The following is a 24,818-nucleotide window of genomic DNA, read 5'->3' on the forward strand; positions in this document are numbered from 1 at the left end:
AAGATTATTTATTATATATAGGTATTTGACATTATATTCGCTATAGATATTTAGTTAATTTAGTGTTTGATTTGAGTCATTATCGCAATATTACTGACGTTAACTAGAGTCTTTTTCGTATAAGTTACTGTTGATATAGGTCCGAAGAAACGTTCTGTCTATCTTTCGTGTCTTAAAATGGTAACATGGCATTCAGATAGCTTGGTAGGTCCATAAAACGGATTTTTATATGACTCAGCTTAGACTTAGTTGTTTTCATCTTCTTTATATACAGAAGAAAGTCATGTTCGTTACACTACTTATAATTCAAGAATGGCTTAACCGGTTAAGCTGAAAATTAGAGGGGAGGTAGCTTAGACCCAAGAGAAAGACATAGGATAGTTTTTGTCACCATCAGACTACGGGAAGCAGTCATTTCCGTGAAACCGCGATAAAAGGACTAGTATTTTATAAAAAGGTGTCTTTCAGGCAATGAATATTAAACACGTCATCGGTTTCTCGGGACAGAAGGAAAGGAAAAACATCGCAGATACTAGACGGTTAAAATGACTAATGTATACTGCGTCATAAAAACCTTTGTACCAGTCTTTTTTCTAGACTTAGCTATACCTAGGACGTAATTCTGATTCCTTAGAGACGACTGCTCATACCTATACCTACTTCCGAAAATTGATACTTAAGATTTTTTTTCTAGGAACTAGAATTATTTGATTTGTAAACATCTTTGTAACATAGACTTCGATATTCTTTGTTCGATACGTTTTTAGAACATCACGTTCTTCTTGGAACCTGTATGCGAATAAGCTCAATTTTAGATAATTTTGCTAATGTGATGAGTCTTAAATTATATTATACGCGTATTCTGTTATGTTAACAGAGAATATAAAATAGTTTAAGCTACCCTTTCGTATATAATGACGGATAAACACACAAGGAGAGCAATTAACCCTCACTAATCCGGACGAAAACCCCGTGAAGGATAAGTCATGCCATTAAAACAAACAGCGACCCTAAAATACCTAAACAATAAGGTTTTACGGGCACAAACGTATATAACTCCACATCACTTCCGTACATAATCCTTACATATGAGAATTTTCAACCAATCGCGTGGAAGGTCAAAGTTGAAACGACCAATCGGGCGGCGTCACTCGGTATTCAAACTATGTAGGCTTGTAGCGAAAGTGAAAGTAGTCCAATCACGCGTGTGTTGGCTATGTGTGGGTATGTGTACGTGTGTGTATGTGTTGGTTATGAATGAAGGCTGTTTTAGTTAGTATGTTATATTCGAGGCTCGCGATTTATCCGCAATATGTACAGGAAATGTGGGTTAACTTGTTGGGAACTGGCGAGCTGATATTGTCTTGTGGACAGGCTTGAAGGCTTTACTTTCAGGTATAGGCAGAGGTCTTGACTGTCACTAATATAGAGAATATGAAAACCAAAACAATAAAAAGGATCACACAAAAAAATCATCGATAAGTATCTTAAATACAAATAAGTATTATCTTTCTTCAGATATTGGTCTCAAAGTTCCAATTACCAAAATCGAATGCCTAAAAACCACCAAACCTAAGAAAGTTATTACCCTAAGTGGTGATAACTTCTTTCATAATTGGACCAGAACAATTTATATCATCATCATCATCATCATATCAGCCAATTGCCATCCAATACTGATCATAAGCCTCACCCAATAAGGCCAACTATTCTGATAACAATATATGTATACTATACTTAACTAAGTAATTATAAAAGTACCTACTTATAACTACTAAGAATCTATATAGTTATATTTGTTCACTAGTTGGTCACTCGAAGATCAGTGATAAATACAAGGTGTTGATTCGCATTTGTGCCATACTTCAGGAGGAGGACATAAAATACGTAAATAATCGATTGGAATTACAGTAGACGGGAAATAGCTAATATGCACTGCTTTTTTTGTCATTGTAATGTCGTAGTATTTCAGAAGTAATCCAATTTTATGAATGAAATTTATGAATAATCGTTGCGTATGCTTTGTTTTTGCACTTGTGTGAGGGCACAGCACGGTTTTAAGGCCAGTAACACACGCACCAAGTTTAAATACGGCTAGAGGACATTGACGGAATTCCGAAAAAAAATTAAAATCAAAAATTTTCGTACCAATTTTTTTGTTGATTTGGGTTGAGAATCATTAGTATAATTACGTCCTTGACTATGGCACGGATGCAAATCAACAGCTTGTATATAAGGAAGGTCATATATATATATTGATCCTGGCCGATTTCGGCCACAGCGACTTGGATCTGCGCTTAATTTTGAGAGCTTCGCTGGTGTGCTCTCCAGTGACTGACAAAGCCAATTTTTGCAGTGAATGTCCGTTCACATTCACTGCAAGTCAGCACTCCTCCGATATAGGTGTATTGGATGGCCGCGGGTGGTCGGGCCTTCAGCTCATCTCGCTTAGCGTCGAGCTGTTCTCTCCGCCGGCTCTCAAACTAGCACACCTTGTCCTTAATAGTCCGCCTCCATTTGGTCCTATCTGCCGCCATAGCCTCCCAGTGTGACGGATCTAAGTCACATCTCTTCATGTGGCGTTTCAGCACATCTTTGTACCGCAGGTCATATGTTTTACTGAAATATATATTCTTTTGTTTCAGGTTTACACAAACAAGCTAAGAGGACTTCTATTATATTTAAGGTTAGTACTGAAATTGTTTACGTTTATTTCACGCTAAACGTATTCCCGCGGCTTCACTCGCGTCCCGTGGGAATTACTACCCGTACCGGGATAAAATACAGCCTATGTTACTCGGGAAGAGTGTAGCGCCCCAACGGTGAAAGATTTTTTCAAATCAAATTAGTAGTTGGGGTGTTTAAGGTACAAATAAATAATGCGTGTTTTTTTTTTTGTTATTCAAATGATGAACTGGTCACTTCAACACACTACTGCCAGAAGTTCCTTTGCTTAGAAATCGAAATGGTCCAAAAAAACCCTTGGAACATAATTTCAATCGATATTCCCTGAGATGCAAAAGCAAATTGCATTTGCACTCAAACGCATAGATAATACTTACAATAATAATTATACCTAATCCTGTTGTAGTAATCTTTATTTAAAACCTGATCACTTTGATAAGATATGAATAGGAACTAATGTATCTATTTTGGTCCTTTCTAATCGTCCAAGGTTCAATCCTGACTTGACTAAAGTAGATTAGCAAGAACATCCATCTATCTAGGTATAGTCATCATCCTCCGAGCCTTTTCCCAACTATGTTGGGGTCGGCTTCCAGTCTAACCGGGTTCAGCTGAGTACCAGTGCTTTACAAGGAGCGACTGCCTATCTGACCTCCTCAACCCAGTTACCCGGGCAACCTAATACCCGTTGGTTAGACTGGTATCAGACTGATACCAGTCTAACCAACGGGCTTCTGACTAGCCGTAACGACTGACAAGAACATCCATCTATCTAAAGTCACCCGTCCATATATTAATTAATAAGATCTATGACGACTTAGCTAAGCTTACCCATATTTCTTCAAAAAATCTATTCTATCTACAGACGCTGGTCAGCCTATCCGAACCTGTCTTTTACCAATCGAACATTAACCTTCCACTATTGTGATAAGGTTGAAAATGTATTGCAGATTGAGGTAGGTTGATGTGCCAACTACACACTACTGCTTAAGCCCCACCCGTTTCTAAAGATAACCATAATATTTGAAAAGATAAAGCAATGCCTACTAAAATAATGATAACATTTGACTACATAAACTGCATTAACACATGAAAAAATAGGTACAAAAAGAACCTTTCAGTACCCCCAAAACTGAACAAAACAAGATTATTATTAAAACATCATTTGAAATGTTAATACAGTACCTATTAATTTTGATATTGTTAATTAAAGCGATTGCAGATAAATACAGGTCATTTGATAGCCTGCCACTAAGCTAGATAGGCTAAAAGTTTAGACTTTTTGCTCGAGATAAAGACTGAATGGTATCTTTTTTATTTGGTATGCGTTCACCGATCACCTTAACGCATATTTCTTATCAGTTTATTTTTATGTTTTATTTATTCATTAGTCAGTTTTGCTTGGGTATTTCAGTTGTACTTATAGGCATTGATTTTCAGGAAAACGGGGTTTTAGAAAACTGGTATAGCGTCGCAATGTATGGTGCAATAGTATAATTATGAAAAAATCGTCAATGGTGCCTAAAATCTCAATTGAAGCTATAGCGAAATATGAATTTTCATTCTCTATAAACTATTAGCACCTCAAAATTGTTCAAAGAAAATATTTCGTCTAAAAATACAAATGTTTCGAATGATGATCTGAAATTGAACAGATGTTAACAGTTTAATAATTATTATTTAAACAACAGGCTATTAGATTCGCCACTATTTGTGAAGACCTTGAGAAAAAGTAAATTTTATTCATATTTGTTTTAGAACATAGGACTGTGTCTTTAATTACAGATCTGCTATTATTCTGTTAATTTTATGCTCCATTTCAATTCCGTAATTATTGAATTCCTTTTTTTAAGTATATTGGTTAAAGTCATTACGTAAATGGTTTTTATCGGGTTAGAGAAGAACTAATAGTAAAATATTCGTTTAGTCAAAAGTTTAAGTTATAATTCTTTAAAAAACAGAGAAGGAGAACAGTAGGAAGAATAATTTGAACAAAAGTACATAAAACTTATAATTAAACTATGTAGGTACCTAAATTGTACAATTATCTGTTTCTAAGTATAAACTATAGATATAAAAAAGCTGCTGAAATCGTTGGCTGTTATTATTTTACAACGCTAGTAGGTACGGCCTGAAGCCTAAACTACATGATAAGATACGTCGCCTAGGTCTCTGATAAAACACTAAATTTGCTAAAAAAATACATTGATAACACTTGACTATCGTGCCAATGTACACAATTTGTGTCTAATTCACTTATTTTGTGGCATAGTTTTAAGTTAAAATCTGTATGCACGGTTTTTATGTCGATGTTAAATTTGTGGTTACTTTATTGATGGTTATGTGTAAATTAGAAATATAGTGTGTACAGTTTAATGTAAATTATGTAAATTACTTATAATCGGTATTATTATTTTTTTTCCTTTTACCTGTTTTTTTCTCAGTTTCAACGGGTAAAATAACTTATGCTTGATCTTCTAAGACTCGGTTGCATTGATACTTAAAGTTTCGTTACAATAATCAAATAAAAACTCAAGTTTTTTACAGAATTTTATTTAAGAAAAAATCATTCAATTTTTTTTTTTTGTTATGGGAGTTGTTAGCCTTAATTTTTAACCGATATTCTAATCCTTAGAGCCGTTTGTAATACATCATAGGACCCTTAACCTTTTATATAAATAGCTCACATAATGGGCCCTAAGTGAGCCATTCACACTAGGGCACAAAAGGGCACAAATGGGCACAAAGTACCAATAGTGTCACAAACCACTACATAACATATTTTACTGAAAGACCTCCATATGACACGGACCCTAGAATATGGTCTAAGTCAAAAACTTTTGAAGTAATAAAAAAAACATTTTCATCAATTAATTTAACGATAACCTAAGGGTTAAAAAAATACTTTCATAGGTATTAACGTATTTTTTCTAGAATTACAGTTATATGAAAATCTTTGATTACAAATATCTTAAATACATGAATGAGTTGATAATTGTAATCTACCTATATCTTTTGATCTGAGATTATCAAGCTATTTTATTGTTACTTAGCAATTCAAACTAACTGATTCACGTGATACTATCTTAAGTATCTTCCTGCCTTTATACCTAACAATTTTATTAAAGTTGATGCCTTCTTATTCTGTACCTACTCGCCTTTTTGACGCCAATATTATCAAAAAGAGAGATTTGATTGGTTGTTTGTTTGACATAAATAGACTAAAAAAGTTATTCGATATGAAAAATCTTTCATTGTTGGGAAGCTAAATATACCTCAGTGAATATATTTTATACTTTATTTTCCCCGGTTACGGGCAGCGGTGAACATAGGCTATATTTTATCTGGGTACGGGCAGTAGTTCTCAGGCGAGCGGGTGAAACGGCTAGATTTATACAATCTATCCATCGTTTCTAGAGTTATCCATATCTATCCACGTTGATGCTTGAAACTTCGAATCGCTATGTGACCTCTTCAAACTTGGACCCCACACCAAAACCGTTTGTGTTTCAATACAAGCGTTTTGTCTCATTCAAAATTCCCCATTTATCTCTGTAACACATTCAAAATAGTTATTTTTTGTTTAACCATTTTATTTCACACATACTAGGTAAAAAACATTATGTATAAAAGTATGAAAGAAACTAGTAGTTCTGTTAACATAACCGCCATTTTGTTCTCGAATTTAAATGGTGTCCTCTGATTGGTCAAACTTTTGTTCTTATATAGTTTATTATAATATCGATCGCGGATGTCGAATTACAGTTAATTCTGCATTTTAGCTGCTTAATTATTATAGTAGGTTTTGTTTTTCCTTTTTCCCGGCGATTATCGCGTCTAATTTTGTCAATTTTATATCCTGGTTTGCACTATATTTCTTGCAAATTATATTCTTTTGAAGTGCATATGGTTATTCATAGTATACGATTTTAAATAGATAATTTGTATTTGAGGCTGATTCGTTTCGTCAAAATCATTTTAATTGTATTATATTTATTAACATAACCAGTAACTCGGGAAGTCCAATTATATTTTATTTAATTATTTTCAAGTACTTATTTTTATTTCCATAACTTTTATTTCATATTATCAAAATCAATGTTAACTCTCCGTACATACAAAACTATCACCAAAAAAGTCTAGCTACACAAAATCCGGTCAATTTTCAAAAGGTTAGACACCACAAGCTAGAGTAATGAAGGCAATTGCATTGTTTTCAGTGTCAATGCATGCCAGCAGGTAACTCGATTACCTATCATTGTGAGCTAATATGAAAACCTCTGTCTTTCTTATTGTCTAACATTTGTTTTCAAACTTACGTGTCATGCCAACTTAGTTATGCGCACCGAAACAGGCAAATATAGCTCTTATGTTGAAACAGTTAAGAGTGTAGGTACAGTTATGTGGCTACCGGATAAAGTGGTTGTCGTGAATGTAAGAAATGCACTAGTGAGAACTAGGGAGCGGTTCAAGTCAAGGTTTGGTCAGTTCAGGTTAAAAGGAGAAAACTACGTAAAATTGAGTTTTAAGTAACTTAAGGATATATTTCGATGTATTTTAATATCTGAGGACAACTTCCTTCGTTACTTATATGAAATTACATGTACCTATCTAAAATCTCATATTTCTATGATACTATATTTTACATCAGGTATCACTTTTTTTTGGGTGCGGAAGACCCCTCGCATCGCGGAAGAAACAGACAATATTGAAAAACAACAGTTAAATTGAAAAAATAAAACAACCAAAACCAAAGTACATATATCCATATTTCCTATTTTTATAACAGACCCAATCTTTCAGCTAATCCTGTTGACAAAAACTTCGAAAAATTTGTCAAAACACATTTTATCTGCATGCACACGGCTCGTGCACTGATCAGATAATGCAACTAATACGGGCACTAATGATAGTTTTTCTAACCCGTTATCAGTAGATAAGCAATGTAGGTATAATTCAATATGGTGACGTTAGATTATATGCACGATATTGCAAAACTTATATAACTGCGTTTTTGTTGTAATTTGAAATTGGAGCTATTAGCCCGGTCAAAATAGACATAAAAGTAGTGGTCAAATAACAAAAATTCCCACAGAGCTGATTTTTGGTGGAGAGCTAGATTTGATCATTATAAATAAAATACTAAAAGTCCCCATCGATCCCATGTGTGCGTCAAAAGTTATTCGAGGTCAAATGTCAAAATTTTTGGTTTTTTGTGTTTTTTTCGAAAACGGTAAGTTTTATCAAAAAAGTACATCAGACTAAAATTGTAGATTATACAATTTTATACAAAAATGGCATTAGCAGTTTTGTCCTAAATGTTACCATTCCTGAGATATCGCGCTTCAAAGTATATTCCATACATGACATGCACACATTTCCACGCCACCTGTGAGGTAGTATACTCGGCGCGTTTTTTTTATCGTGGTTTCCCCTGTAGACCTACTCCACTAACTGTCATGACAATTTTAGGATAGTTTAAGGGAATAATTGCCGTCAAGTTCTAATATGATGTCATTATTGATATTAACTATTATTGTGATTGTTTTAGATTTATCAGATTCATACAAAAACTCGTGGTGGCCTAGTGGGTAAAGAACCAACCTCTCAAGTATGAGTGGGTTCGATTCCAGGTCAGACAAGTACCAATGAAACTTTTCTAAGTTTGTATGTACTTCCTAAGCATATCTTGGACACCAATGACTGTGTTTCTGATGGCACGTTAAACTGTAGGTTCTGGCTGTCATTGAACATTCTTGGCAGTCGTTATGGGTAGTCAGAAGCCAGTAAGTCTGACACCAGTCTAACCAAGGGGTATTGGGTTGCCCGGGTAACTGGGTTAAGGGGGTCAGATAGGGCAGTCGCTCCTTGTAAAGGACTACTTAGCTACATCCGGTTAAACTGGAAGCCGACCTCAAAATAGTTGGGAAAAGGGCTTGGAGGATGATTTGATACTACAATCATTTTTGCAATTGCAAAAAATAATGTCAGGAGTTTTTCTGGAGCAGGTGGGAGTAAAGTTTTAATAGGGTCCAGATATTATGTATCAATTTCCAACCCCAGTCTTCTGGATAAAAATGGAAATGTCGAAGGAAAATTAGCATGCGATAATTTTCTACACTTTAAAAGCGGATTGTGCGCGACTTCAGCGGTTGAAAAAATTTTGTTCTGTGTTTAGTAATGCAGAACCATGCCTTAGGACTGCAGTACGCTGATATTTAGGATTTAAAAGTGGGCAATCTAGCCTTAGCGACAAGCCACGTGAAGGTAATTCAAAACCCCATATGACCCAAGATAATATCGAGGCTATGCGGCAGTTAATTATTGTCGCAGACCAACATGTAACATACCGTGACATGGATCCGTGGGCATTACGATTGTTTTACATTCCCCAAAATTAAGTAAAGTCTTCGTGGTAAACGTTTCAGCACACCTGAAAAAGCTGTTGACTCATACAAATCGGCCAATTTGACTACCCCCACTTCAGAATGGAATAAATATTTCAAGAACTGGGTTTAATGCATGCAAAAGTGCATTAAATATTGCGGAGAATTCTCTGAAAAACAATAAATGGTATTAACCTATTAGATTGTCTATACTTATTTCAAACGACAAAACTTAAAGGCAGCCGTCGTACATACGTGGCTTGTATGTGCATATCATGTGTAGTGTGACTTTTTGAATCGCGATATCTCAGGAATGGTAAGATTTATGAGAAAACTGTTAATGCCATTCTTGTAGAAAATTTAAAGATCTACAACTTTGGTCCGGTGTCTTTTTTTGATAAAACTTACCGTTTTCGAAAAAAACACAAAAAACCAAAAATTTTGACATTTGACCTCGAATAACTTTTGACGCACACATGGGATCGATGGGGACTTTTAGTATTTTATTTATAATGATCAAATCTAGCTCTCCACCAAAAACCAGCTTTGTGGGAATTTTTGTTATTTCAAATGTCTATTTTGACCGGGCTATATGGTCATGTGGTTTGGGGGGTAAAATATTTTTTATGATAAAATGGTAATTTTTTGACGACATTTTCTTAGGTTATACTTAGCTTTTTTCTTGCTATTCGAGTTATAGTAAAAATAAAGGTTTTCGTTCATTTTAATTTCAAGATATGCTGATGTTTTTCTTTTACAATTACTCATTATATTTAGATCATAAAACATGTACATAGTTAGTTAAACAAAGTTGGGTATAAGCTGAACTTTATTACGACACATCTAAAAAGAACGGCTTTTCACGCCTTTTTCAGATCTATGAACAGTTTACGTTCAAATAGGATGTTAGAAAATAGGTCAAGAGAAAAAGAGTTTCATAGTTGGAGGTTATGATCAAAGCAAGCTTGCCAGAGACAAGAAATAAAAAATTTACATGCTTCAGCTTCGTTGAACTAGAAAATAGTCCGTGTGTGCATTTATTTACTTTTTATCGTCTTAAGTTGGTAGAAAAGCAAATATTTCTTTAATTTTCGAAATGCCTTGATTCAATGTGGTATTGTTAGGAGATATCAAGAATTTATTTAAAGAAAACTTCGCAGACATTTGTCAAAAAGAAATTCTTATATGCCATTCTCATTTGCAATACAATTTCATTCCGTATTTACATAGCTAATTATTATTAAGCCATAATTTTTCACAATTGTTTAAACAATAATATTTCAAGTTATGGCGCACAAAAAAAAATACCCTTGACTCGCTTAAACTTTTCGGTAAATTACAAAAACACAATTGAAAGAAAATCGTAAACAAAAAATAATAGATTTTTTGAAAAGTCCAAACAAACAATTGCGATTACGAATGCCATTATTTGCGAATAAAAAAAAGAAATTTGTAAAAAAAAACAGTATTTTCTAAGAACTAAGAAAACAATAAATAAGCCACGTAAAGCCTGTTCTCATTACATTCCCGATTCAAGGAAAAACGAAATAATATGAAGCCACATAAAATGGTACCTAGTTCTCTTATTTTTTTGTTCCGACCAAAAACTTTGGAAGTTTAAAACTTGCGGCAAAGTCAAGAAGCCCAAATAATTATGTGAAAAAAAAATATAAAAAAAAAACAACATCCGAACGTGAAACTTTTGTTCTAACGTAAAAAGAGGTCGGACAATAGACGAATCGAAACCTTTTTTGTTATTCAACCTTTGCAAATGATGTTCTTTATTTTTTTTAAAGACAAATCTTTGAATTTGGAACACAATACCTTTATTACTGGGAAATTGTTGTGTTATATTGCAATGTCAACAAATTGAAAACATTTCTTAATGTATTTACTATAGTTCGGCCATTCAGAGAATGCGTTCCTGACACGTCGCGATTGAACTGACGACGTAACTTTGCAATGGCGTTGCAGTTACGATAAAAATATTTTTGCTGGTTGTTTACCGTTTTAACAATTGAGGAGCATTAAAACAACATTATTATATCAATAATCAATGAATGTAGTTACGTCGTCAGTTCAATCGCGACGTGTCAGGAACGCATTCTCTGAATGGCCGAACTATAACTAGCCGTTTTCCCACAATTTGCTCTTAGATAATTAATATAATTATATGAATTTTATCGAAGTTGGCTTAAGAAAAGACAATATATGCATTTAGGTACTTACTATTCATAGACCATTAAATAGATATTTTTAAAGTTATTCTGATGGATATGTACAGCTATTTGAGCTTCTGAAAAACCCAAGATAAAGTTCAAATGTACCTATTAGGTAATTCCCAAGTAATCATGAAATAAATTCCTCTACGATAAAAAAATTACTAACACATTTTCAACATATTTTTACTTTGAATATCATCGTCGTCATCTGCCTTGATTTTTTTCCAAATATGTTGAGGTCGGCTTCCAATCTAACCGAAAACAGCTGAGTACCAGTGTTTCACGAGGAGCGACTGCCTATCTGACCTCCTCAACCCAATACCCCTAGTTAATACTGAGATTTTTCCGTTGAACATATTTTTCAAATTCACTAGATACTTTTTAACTGGAACACATAACTCTTATTTTATCTCCGCAATAGGGCAATTGCAAATATAGGACAAAAGTAAAACAATAACATATAATTGACACTAAGTTATTGAGACGTAGGTTTTTATCACTTCGACCCATTTTTTGTAATCTTTACTTTGTTATTTATAAGTTTTCTTATAGTTTTATAATATGGTTCTGTGATAGCATAGATTTTTCAAGGCTTTATGGCTTACTTCTTATTTATTTCAACGTTATGTTGTAAGTAAACTGGTCTTTCCAACTATCATTTCTTTTTGGTGAAATAAATGAATATAAGTAATTATATACTTTCATAAACAAATAGTACCTAATTATCCTAAATGAGAAGAAGAGGAGACTTGTGTTATTTTGTCCATTTCCGTAAAAACAATGTCCTACCTAGTAAAAAAAGGAGAAATAATACTTTTTTAGAACGAAGAAAAAAAATCAGAAAATACAATATTTTCCAAAAATTGTGAAGCAAAAGTAACAATATCTTTTTCTAGTTTTGTTTTTTTTATAAACGCAAAAAAAAAAAAAGAAATAAGGCCTACCTTTGACCTTATCAGCATTAAAGTACGCGTAACTGTCTACATTTCAAGGTTCCTTCCACTAAACCTACCTCATCTTGCAGACCACAACACACATGACTCCATAGTCTTCAAGATGGTGGACACACAACACTTCTGCCTCCGGTGGAACAACTACCAGAGCAGCATCACCAGCGCCTTCGAGAACCTACGGGATGACGAAGATTTCGTCGATGTCACTCTCGCCTGTGACGGCAAGAGTTTGAAGGCCCATAGAGTGGTCTTGTCGGCTTGCAGCCCGTATTTTAGGGAGCTGTTAAAGGTGAGGATTTTTTGAATATTTTCGGTTTTTTTAGATCATAGTTGGAAAAATGGTAAGGTTGTGTTGCTGTTGTGTAAAAAATGTAGTAGGTATATAAAGAACTTCAGACAGGAATTAAAAATATACCCATAGAGTAATTTTGAATAATTACCTACATAATAATGAACACTGTTTAGAGAAAATGAATTCTAGGTCAATTTTATTTGAAAACAAGTCAACTAAAATAACTACTTATAAGAAATGCATATTAATTAAGCACCTAATTAATTCAATAAGTAGTATGAAATTAATATGAAGTTAACGAACACATTATGGTTGACTTCTACAGTACACTTTCGCGCAATTGGTGTTAAAACAATAATGTAAACATCGTAATGTCGATTGGTTCTCCTTCATTGGTAAAGACCTTGATCAAGATGAATCATTACTAGTCACAAATATGTTCCGTATACACACCGCTAGATAGCGCACTATTTTAAAATATTTATTTTCTTAGGAAAATAAATTAAATAAAAAACATTAAACCATACGGTCGCTGAAATTACATTTTTTCTTTTGCTAGGAACATTATTTATTCACAATATATTTACATTAATTGAAAATAAAATAAAATAAACTTATATATATATATACAACTTAACTTTTGCTAGTAAATCAATTTATAATACTATAAGATATGCCTTTTCTTTTAATTCATAATTAATACAAAAAAATATCCCTGAAATATCTAGTTAGACAAAATTGTTGCAAAAAGACAAAAATAAGGTTTGTCAGGTGTGGGGTTCGAACCCACGCTCCCTCTCGGGAACCAGAGCTTAAATCTGGCGCCTTAGACCACTCGGCCAACCTGACTTGTTTTGCCGTGGCGAAATTAACGAGTCTTTTCTAAAGGTAACTTAAGTAACATGTACAAATTAACTTTGTGATAATAATCCTTCGTTTAGTTTATCAATAACTTGCAAAATATTTTAATTTAAATCCATTGATCTGAAACTATCAGCAATTCGATGACTTTCATTATTTTTGCGATAAACGAATTCTTTCACCTTCATAAGACCCCTATGGGCTGTTAATGGTAATATTGTTATTTAAAATTACATGATATATTTCCATAAAAGTTAAAAGAAAATACAGAAATTATGACACAGTTATCTTAAACATAAAATGCGAATAAAATGATATGCAAAAAAGTACAAATCCACCCAGTTATTTGTTTTATAAAAACATTAACTGAATAAAACATGTTTAAGAATGTTAATTCCCATATTAAACCATATTTTTAACTGAATCGAATTAGCATAATATAGCTTACATACAACAATTAACTACTAATCAAACAAACGTTTAAAAAGTATTATTTTTAATCTGTTTTGGTCCATAATCCGAACAGTGTTGCCACGCGCAATAAATAGCGGAGTAGTTTAATTCAGCGCGACTAGAGCTCGGCTGAATATTTTATTATTTATATTCATTCCATAGTAATTGAGTTTTTTGTTTATTTATCTGATAGCCGAATGATATTTTAAGCTCCGTAGTTATTTTAGGACTGTTAGATGGATGTTTTTTTTATTATTTTTGATGTTACGGCGTATTTTTTGATGATGATGATATGCAGTGTTGCTTGCAGTTATATTTTGGAAGTACGTCTAATAATTAAACAAGATTATTATGTCTCGCTCTGTTCAGTTAATGTTACTATTGTATTCATTAATAAATTAGATAAATTATAATCTAATCAGTCCGTCTCGATAGTAAATAGTTAATCTCTACTAAATGATTACAAGCTTGACAGCTACAAATATTTTCTTACCCTTCCGGTTTAAGATACATCACAAAAAGCATATCAGAGAGATATTCAAACCATTTTCTATACTTCATCTTCTTCTTCGACGCAGCGGTAATAATTTCAGCATACAACCATAACACCAATTTAAACCTAACTACAATCAAATTAAGACTCAAAATTGAACCACTACTTCTCCAATACAGCATACCACACCAATTTGTACCTTACTACAATCACAATAAGACTCAATATGCCACATCTATGTACTTCTCCCAAATGCAGCAACCAACAAAACCTCACACCAATTTAAACCTTACTACAAACAAAATAAGACTCAAAACCCCTTTCTCCCGCAGTCAACACCATGCAAGCACCCAGTGATCGTGCTCCAAGACGTGGCGTTTACTGATCTTCACGCGTTGGTGGAGTTCATCTACCATGGAGAGGTGAACGTGCATCAGAGGAGCCTGTCTTCATTCCTCAAGACAGCTGAGGTGCTTCGAGTGTCGGGGCTCACGCATAATGATAATGCTCAGGGGGTAAGTGGCTTTTGAGGACTGGTTGAAAAATTGACACATTTTTTGTATGGTGTTGAGATTATTATAACCATGTAATTCGTCCTATTGTAATTTAAAAAATCTATGTTTGTTTTTTTGGAAATTCAAGGTTTTCTAAAACACCTGTATCAATTTCAATATGAAACTAATTTGTGAATTGAATTACATAATTTTACTAACTCATTCACTACATGAATACAACAGGTATTGCATTTACGTATAATAACACTTACTAAAAGTACATATACCTACTGAAAAATATTACATTTAATTGTGCAATACAACAAAATAATCTCGATGAATCCCTTTGCACCTGTTTTAAAGACAATAGATACAATAAACTACTACTAACTACTACTAATAAAAACGAAAGTAGAAACTTCAATTACTAAGCTCTCATGTATATTTTCAACTCAACTCATTACAACGCTACAATTGCTTATAAGAAACATGATCCTAACAGCTAATCTCCCAACAGCCACTACTGCAGCCGATGCGGGCTCCGTCAACGACTTCCCCGCACACGCCGCCCCACTCAGCCCACAGCACGCACATCAGCCACGCGCCATCCTACGACCGCCTGGAGGAAGCCCTGCTGCAGCCCACATCCTCCAGCGTGCAGCAGCTCATGCGCCGTACCCCTCTCCCGCCGCGCCGCCTCAGCCGCTCCGCCGACAACAGCCCTGACGTCATCAAACGCCCCCGTCACGACAACAACAACGAACAACCCCAGATCCATGCTACCGACTTTTCCACCAAGAACAATACTCATAGTCGCCATGAGACGGGAAACAACGGGAATGGCATTTCCAACAGCAGCTCGTCCCCTTCTCCCCGGCTGATCGATGAAGTGAAGAATGAGCCGATTGATATGTGTCCGTCTTCGAACCCGGATATTGATAGGAGCACGGATGATACGCCGCCTCATCATCATAGACCACTTGTGAGTTGGTAAAACTTTCATTTTATTATTGTTAAGAGTGATGGCTACCAAGCATGGGTTCGATTCCCAATGATTGCTGTATTTACGTGATTGTTTATGCAGACAGGTATGATTGCTTTTGATAGTTTAAGCAGTTAATTACGTAGATCCTATTATTATATTGAAAAGAGTTTAATTCTAACTGCATATATATAATAAGTAGTCGAATCTGGAACCTACCAAGTAAGCATACCCAGTAGAACGGAAAACCAGTTCATAATTCTTTAGTTACTAATTGTTTCATTAAATATTTCATACGACAATGGCGTAATTTTAGAAGCTGCCGCGAATAATTTAAATAACCTTCTCAAAACAATATTAAAACAATATGAACGTTGAATAAAACTGAAACTCAAGGAAATCTCATGAAAACACTGAAGAGACAATAGTTATGTCGTACTGACACGATTTACAGAGATAAACTATGTTTTAAGTTATGATTTGGGAGTTAATCGTGACGCAGAATAAAAATTGCTTAAATGAACAAATTCTTCAATACTGAGTAACACAATAAAAACACAAACAAATCGTCAAAAGTACTAATAAGCAATATTATCGTATTACGTTTATAGGGCTTGCTTAACGCATTCTATGAATGTTAATTCATGGAATCGATTGATTACTAAATCAATAAATTTTCCTTTGAGACTACAAGTGGAACTTAGTTAGCACAAATATTTCGACTCTAACATAAACAATTGAAGCCCAAAGTTTATACAGTAAAAATATGTAATGGTCATTTCAGTATCAAATGGCCGCCATCTTGGTCAAACATATCAATTCAAAATTGGAACACGTTCCATTCTCAATTTCCAACAACCATAGAGTTATCACCAAGGAGGTTGGAAGCTACCAGTGACAATGGCCAGTTCCAACTAGATTTGACACTCGTCAAATTTCGATAGCCTTGAAGCACCTTTATAAGAGTCATTTATACGTTATTAGTACTGAGTATTAGAGTGCTAGACACTAGAATTTGTACCCGGAACTGTTATGGTGTCAAGTGGAGTGTCGGGTAGACTGACAGCCGATAACATTGTCTCAGTCTTTGAGACACACAGAATTAGGAACCTTGACCGATGATCGGGACTGGCACTTAATTTTTTATGATTAGAAAAGTGATTAAAATATATGTTTAAAAAATGGGGAGAAAAGGCAGAACACGTAGGATGTTGGTATATTTTTGGGCTTAATTCTAAAATGTTAATTAAAAACTAAAAATGTCTCTAACTACTTCAAATTCAGACTCCGCAAAACTTCCTGAATACGCATTAAAATTCAGGAAAAAACCCCGATTCCAGGGAAAACAAACCATTTAAATAAACAAAAATAAGATCCCATTTGCGGAGAAGAGCCTATATTTTTATTAGGACGCAAACTTTAGTTATTTAGAAGTTAAATTGGTGTACCTCCTAATAGTTGACGACTCCTACCGACTTCTGTTAATATCGCTTTCTTGAAATAAGGCTTTAGGGAAAGAAAAAAGATTTTCATTTTACACTTCGTTTCCAACAAAAAGTTTTAAGAACGTAAATAATGATAGACCTACCTAAATCAATAGACGGCTTCCTGTTTCTGGTTTCAGATTCGACTACTACTTAGAAATAAACAAATAAAAGCCTACAAATATTCCTACGACATCTATTAATACTCTTATATCACATAACATACCTACTTAAGTAGCGGCCATAGATTAGTTAAATATAGCGGCGTGAGTTTAATGCCTAACTTTGTACGTCCTCAGGGAGGGGGCCCGCCGTCCCGCGGCAGCTCGGCCGATGCTGAGGAGTGCACGCCGCCACCGCACCCGCCGCCTTTCATACAGCCTCCGGAAACCAAGCTCTTCAACCCGGCGAATACATACAACTTTCCCATGGACGCACTGACGCATCCCTCTTTGACTGGTAAGATATTCTTGTTTTATAGAAAAAATATATAATATTGTGTATAGAAAAGAAAATGGACTTATCGGAACATCCAAAGGATTACAAATCGGATTTTTAATATCTAAAGCATTCAATGAAAGCTGTATTTTTTTTTTAAGTCTGAAGAATAAAATTAAATAACTGCAGCAATTAAGTTTTGAATAGGAATACATTATTTTGGCAACCAAACGTGGCAAGTGGAAATTGATGAATGTTTTCAAATAGTGATTTCTTTTTGTTGTGAAAAAGTATCTTGATGATTAGGTATTCAAAAGTCATGTTTGGTTGCTAAGAAATGATTGATTGTATTGAAATTAACTTTTATGAAAAGAAAGATAGCATATGAACGGTGTAATGTTTTCAGGTCTGCAAAGTCCATTGACTCCGGACGGCATCGCAAGTACTTCCCAAGGTGAGTGCCAGCTTGTCTAGCAACGAATTTATTTTATTGCATTACTACATATATTGAGACAAACGATATTTTTAATGCACTGTCTGTCGTATGCCACCATCACCGCTTCCTCTCTGCTCTGTCATATTAGGTTTATATATCATTATTAGGTTTTTTTTTATTATAATTTTTGTTTAAAAGTGTATGAGGCAATTATCACGTGACATATAATTTATTTCTATTAATATATGTATATTATTATAATTATATACTATTAACCTTGTATATGTCTTCATTTTGTGCTCTGTGTTTCTGTATTTAAATTAATTAATGTTAGCTTTTTGTGTTATGGTTCGATGGAGACGCGTGTAGGTACAATACTTATTCGATTTTTATTTTGGATTAGTTTGGTCTATCTGTACGATTGGGACGAATGTTTATCATTGAACCAAAACGCAATGTGGCGTGCATGTAACTGTTACTGTAACATAGTGTAATGTAACCATACGAAGATATGCTAGCTTGTTTTATAGATGTTAAACAAATTGTGTGTTAGGAAAACCCCTCACTCCCATGTCTCCGAATTAGGTTTTTGTTGTTACTTTTTGTTTCTATTTGCCGATTTATTTTAATTCTCTCATTATTTAAAAACCATCCGACGGAAACGAACGAAATGTTAACGAACCAAATTGTACCACGAATTGGCTGTAAACATTACTTTCAAAAATTTATAAAGAAAAAAACCTACTCGAAAATAAGAAGAAAACCACAAAATTAGCTTCCGAGAAATCCAATCATAACTTCGATATAAAAGTTGAGCGAATTCAGTAAAAGTTGAGTTTACTTATTGTTCGGAGCATAGCGGATCTCATGAATCATTTCTAAATACACTATCGGCTTACACTCGATCACATTGTCTTGGGAAACGGAAAATATAATAACAGGGAGATCGAACAATGGATTTTTAGTAATGGTAACTTGGTGTCGGTTTATATAAAATACGCTCAAATTATTTCATTGAAGAATTAAAAACGCTTTTGTTCGGGAAATTTGAAACAAACGTTGCGCGCGTCTGTTATGACAACGGAGCTAGTCGATCACACAATCATTGCTGAGCTTTACTAGCGAGGAGTAGGCGACAATGTTGCGTTACTAATACCGCTTCGCATAATCCGAGGCGGGATCGCCTGTCATCGTAACGGGGGGTGGCGGTGCTTATGGAGGCTACGATACGAGAGTGCATTAAACGAGCATCGACGGGGCTAACTGCTTGTGTTGTGACCAGGTGGCGCCCGCACCCCCCAAGAAGATTACCGCTGTGAGCCATGTAACAAGAGCTTGTCGTCCCTGACGCGGCTCAAACGACACATCCAAAACGTGCACATGAGACCGTCCCGGGAGCCGGTGTGTAACATTTGCCGGCGGGTTTACTCGAGTCTGAACAGCCTCCGCAACCACAAGTCCATCTACCACCGCAAGCAGCAGCCGGCGGCCGCGGCGCCCGGCCCGTTCTACTCCGTCAACTGACGCTCGGCCCGCCGGCCCCGGCGCGCGCCCCTCCCGTTGCCATTCGAAGAAACCGAGCTGCCATCCTAACCACCTAAACGCCATACTCTTGCCCCTAGACTTCGTTAAGTTAAACAAAATTGTAACGCGATATGTTCCTAACATTTGTATATAGCATAGTAATGCATGCGCATCGCAAACTTTATCTTATATGTATGTATAATTTATTATTTCTCACTAAACGTATCGTATTAACGCTCGGTGGGAGCGCAGCGCGTTGCGACGCCGCTGCGCTGCCACGTCCTCTATGGAACCAATTGGGACATCTGATCGGTACACGCATAACCACCAACCGTTTTGTAAAAAGCGCATTAGTCAAATTCGTGAAACACGTTCAATTGCCTCTACTAGGTTCAAAATTGCCACCGAAACAATAGTGGTACACTTATTGTGCCAATTGGTTCCGCTACAAGGGACCCGTTGGATGCGAGCGGTCGCACTGGTGAGGGCTACGACGGGCGTCGCGTGTTGACTAATGCGCTCATGTTGGTTGTTATGTGTGGCGCAGTTGGCCCTCTGGGCGCGGGCCACCGCTGCGACGTCTGCGGCAAGCTGCTGTCCACGCGGCTGACGCTCAAGCGGCACACCGAGCAGCAGCACCTGCAGCCGCTGCACTCGGCGCGCTGCTCCCTCTGCCACAAGGTGTTCCGCACGCTCAACTCGCTCAACAACCATAAGAGCATCTACCACCGGCGCCAGCGCGCGCCGCCGCAGGCGCAGCCGCAGAACCTGACCACCGCGCCCGACGCCAAGCTCACGCCCCAGCATCACAACATCGACTTCTACAAGTTCAAAGACCAGTTCAATGTCTAACTTCTCCAACACTCAGATTTAGTTTTTCAAAAATCTTTTATTCTCTATTTAAAAGGAAAGTAACTATTTTTATTATTTTTTCATATACTTACCTTTTTATGTCCGTAACGGGACTTGTATATTTTTTGTTTTTCAGATTGTTTTTCTCTATGAAATATTTATTTGTGAACTTTGAACTTGTAAGTAAGGGTTGACATTGACTAACATCACAATACTTATGGCTTTCTGACATTCCACTTGTTACAAGGGAGGGCGACAGATCGAGTTCCACATCATGATTGTTTATGTTAGACGTGATCGATCGATTGCGCCCGGAGAGTGCAATACTGCGGTATCAAAATGATTCCTGAATTTTTACACTATGTTAAATGTGCGACAATAAGGCGAAGAGAAAAAAAATAATATTTTGAGAAAAGATGAAAAATCTTGGTGCTGTAAATTTATATATTAGGCTTAAATTTATATAAAAAGAAACGGTGTTCGTGTAAGTAACAGAAGAGGCATATTGTTTTCAAATTATTGTGTTCATTATTTTCGGCAATTATTTATTTTGTAATTAATCTGTATGATCTCACTCTTAGATATTTATACGAGATTACTAAACGAAAATATGTAAAAAGTATAAAAAAGCTATATACACAGATATATAATTGGCTTAAGAGGCTTTCAAATTTTTATTTTTATTTTAGGTGTTTATTTTCATTTTTAAGACTGAATTCAGGATATAATAGCACCAATAGAATGAGATGAAAGATTGATTTTTGCAAAAATATATATATTTACCCGCAGATAGCACTACCACAGATACAACAGAAATATACCGGACTTTACACAACCAGGACACAGCTACCGACACACACAGATACAGACTACTCTCGCTTACTTTTGAAGTCGACACGTTATTTATCATTTATCAATTTATTTATATTATTTATCTTATTTGTCGACTTTTATACATCCTTTGCTGCCTTTTTATTATTATAATTATTGACAAACAAACATCAGTCTACGAAATTGCATTTTACAAAGTGAATCGCAAGGTGCCATTTTAAATGAATATGGCTATTTTATTTTTTAGATTAGGTCCTTTTTAGTTTTCAAGCATTAGTTTTATCGCAATCTTGTGTTTGTTTCTTTTTTTTATTATTATTATTTCGTTGAGCCTTTTTACAATAGGATATTTTTTAATAATATTTTTTTCGCTTTTTACCGACCTACATGTACTCGTATTTTTTGTACATTAAACACTCACATTTTGTTTTTTGTTTTGTACAATTGTAATTACACATTATAATTATATTATACATAATAGGTAATACTGTAAAACAAATTTTTAATAATTCTCAGTGTTAAATGTTCCTAAATTTCAACAGTGTGAACTTTTCATCTATATTGTTCCATGCTCGATGTTATTAGTAACGGAATTTGCTTGCCATAAAATAATTTAGTAATATGTCTCGATGTTGGGTGACGAAACTTCAACGCGGCAACGAAATTGAATGGAAACATGAAAAGCAAAAGGTAATGTTTTTTCTATATATATTTCGGACAAGACGTACATTTGAAAGTTTTTACATAAACGTAACATTTTAGACGTCCAAAAATAAAATACTCGTCTAATTTAGGAGAGATTGTCGCGTTAAAGTTAAATCATCCAATATAGAAATTAATGTGCGTCTTTCCTTTGTGAAGAATATTCTAGTTCATGAAACATCACTATACTGACTTTATAAAGTCGATAAAATATCACTATTGTTAAAATTTTCATTTCATAGCAATAAGGGAACTTTGATTGTAAATGTTAACATAATTTATTATAAAATGATATACACCTTAAGTAATATTAGTGCCTGCTTCATATTATTGTGTTCTTATTGACAAAAAAAGACATATTTTGCGTATTTTTTCGTGAATTTGAAAGCATTGTTAGGTAGTGTTTGACACACTTGATACCTAGATATTGATGCTTTACCTTTAAACAACTAAGAGGCTTCCTAAAATGCTATATGTTATCAAATTCTGTTGTTATTGCTAGATACATAATGCTTAGCCATTACTCGTTTAGTTAATTAGTAAGCTTTATTATGATAGTTTGGCCAATTGGAAGACTAGAGATTTGGTGCTAAAAGGAACGATGTTCGTGTTAGAAAACATAAGGGAATCGAAAAAAGGAATCTAAATTTTGTCAAATATTTCGCAACATTCCGTGTACGAAAACTAAAATCATTAAAAAAATGTTAAGTTTTTATTTGCGTAACATTGCAAAGTTTGAAACGTAGGATTGTTGTTTTTTGATTAGTAATTTAGTAATAGTTTTTCTTGTTAATTTGGGTTTGGGAAATTAAGTTAGTTGACTAAATAGGATTAAGGTTTATCTGAATTCATATAGCTAATAGAAACACATGTTTAATTTACGATTACAGGGATGTGCTGCAGTGGCAGTACGGTATTTCAGCTATATGCTGGGAAATTTAAGAATTTATTTAGTAAAAATCTTGTCTCTGGTTGGGAAAAATTTTGCCAAAATAATAAGCGCTATAGACTGATTAGAGTAAGTACGCGTTTGACTTGTACACTATTAGGCGTATTTTATAGATAAAAAATGTACATTATTTACTAAATTAACTGATAATTTTATAAAAAAATGTCGAGAACTGTTGTCGCACAGAAGGCGGTCAAAGCGTGATTAATTTTGGTATTAAAAAACTCGAAATTTATTTGTGATTTCAAAATGATCTTTGGTTGGAAATTTTTAGGGTTTAAGTTATTTTGGGATCTCGAGAGGCCGAGGCCTCGGGTTTGAAAGGGCTAGCACTACACCGTGTTCTAAGGAGCAGAACACATCCCTGTCAAAAACTATATTAGTTAGGATCTTAGCAAGTTTAAGACTGTTTCTGTGACCTGTTTAAGTTTTTATCTTTCTAACGAGTTAAGAATTTTTTTCAAACGCGCACGAATGCGTGCGTTGACTTTATCCAATGTGTTCTTATACTTCTTGTTGGCATTTTTACTTATTTTATAAGGAATCTAAATTAATTTATTGGTTGTTGTATTGAAATTTTATATATTATTTTTTCTTAAATTATTGTTCTACTATCCACGAATCTAGATATTTTTTGTTAACAATTGGCATCTGTGTAATGCAGTCCATTAGATGTTTTAATATTATTCGAGATTGTGCCAAAAACTTCGGTGTTTTTATGTTTTGTCTTCCATTTTGAGGCGAATTAGTCTTGAACGTAGCGTGGAACGCCAAAAGTAAACAAATAATTTTAATGGGCTGCACTTAGTTAATATATTCTATAATATAAAAATGATTTCGCAACACTATATTATATTCATAAATAGTTCTTTTCCTTCCTTACTTTTTAAATAAAAATAATTGAAGTAACTACTCATAAAATGTAATCGTTAAACCGAACTTCATAAATCCTAATATTGATGATAATGGCGTTTTTAATAAAAACAAATATACAAAAACAACATTGCCAGTTTTATTAGACCTCCTGTAGGAGCCCCTATATGTGCTTGTTCGTAGCGACGATTAGGTCATTCCATAGTGCACTGTTTTGTTTTATTTTCTGATTAATTTCGAAACACGCTTAGCATATCTAGTTTTCCCGCCTCAGTATTTATTTTCCCGCCTCAATCGCATGCTGACTGTTAACACCCTTCATGAGCCACTGTAGCTTCGCCATCATTTCAATTTATTTTTATTTTATTTATCATTTTATTTTAGTCACACTATTTTTGTTTTTTTAATTTTTTCTTTAAAAAAAATCAATCTGGTCTTAATGAGATCCCTGGAGTAGGTTTATTTTTTTTTAATTTACACCGCGTTCGGGGACCAACCCCATATTTTTTTGTTTTTTCGATCTGTTTACAGGTAAAAAGGTATTCACGTGCACGTTATGCGGGAAGGTTCTGTGCTCAAAGGCGTCGTTGAAGCGGCATATCGCTGACAAACATGCCGAGAGACAAGAGGAGTACCGATGCAATATATGTGAGAGGGTGTACTGCTCCCGGAACTCCCTGATGACCCACATATACACGTACCACAAGTCGAGGACAGGGGAGACAGATCAAATACGATTTTTTTAGTGACTACTCGGACGGAGTTGGCGCGGCGTGCGGCAGTATTCTTCTAGCAAAGAGAATCTACTCGAGCACAACCTACATGAACCCGCCGTACATAGCAACACTTACAAAGGTTAGATATTGTTTATAGAACCAGAAACAAATTAGAGAACAGACGATCTAACT

At 34.8% G+C, this 24,818-nt stretch overlaps 1 protein-coding gene and 1 non-coding gene across 4 annotated transcripts in view; one reads left to right on the forward strand and one right to left on the reverse strand.

Moving 5' to 3' along the window:
* The window catches only part of LOC124637411 (broad-complex core protein isoforms 1/2/3/4/5), a 46,549-nt gene that overhangs the window by 14,277 nt on the left and 7,454 nt on the right, over positions 1-24,818 (forward strand). The window contains exons 2-8 of one of the 3 annotated variants that reach the window (XR_006985238.1): positions 2,646-2,686; positions 12,318-12,535; positions 14,678-14,860; positions 15,357-15,821; positions 17,605-17,764; positions 18,150-18,197; positions 24,442-24,765. Coding sequence is in view for 2 of the 3 variants with exons in the window: in XM_047173846.1 (XP_047029802.1) it covers positions 12,350-12,535; positions 14,678-14,860; positions 15,357-15,821; positions 17,605-17,764; positions 18,150-18,197; positions 19,462-19,703 (1,284 nt within the window). In the remaining variant the exon portion in view is untranslated. Of the gene's footprint in view, positions 1-2,645; positions 2,687-12,317; positions 12,536-14,677; positions 14,861-15,356; positions 15,822-17,604; positions 17,765-18,149; positions 18,198-19,461; positions 19,704-24,441; positions 24,766-24,818 lie in introns of those variants that run through there. The other 2 variants (XM_047173846.1, XM_047173847.1) reach the window with 2 other exon arrangements.
* Positions 13,304-13,387, reverse strand: Trnal-uaa. The gene has a single exon. It is a non-coding gene; the product is annotated as a tRNA-Leu (tRNA).

This window comes from Helicoverpa zea, chromosome 16, assembly GCF_022581195.2.
Source record: "Helicoverpa zea isolate HzStark_Cry1AcR chromosome 16, ilHelZeax1.1, whole genome shotgun sequence".
Classification (NCBI taxonomy): Eukaryota; Metazoa; Arthropoda; class Insecta; order Lepidoptera; family Noctuidae; genus Helicoverpa; species Helicoverpa zea.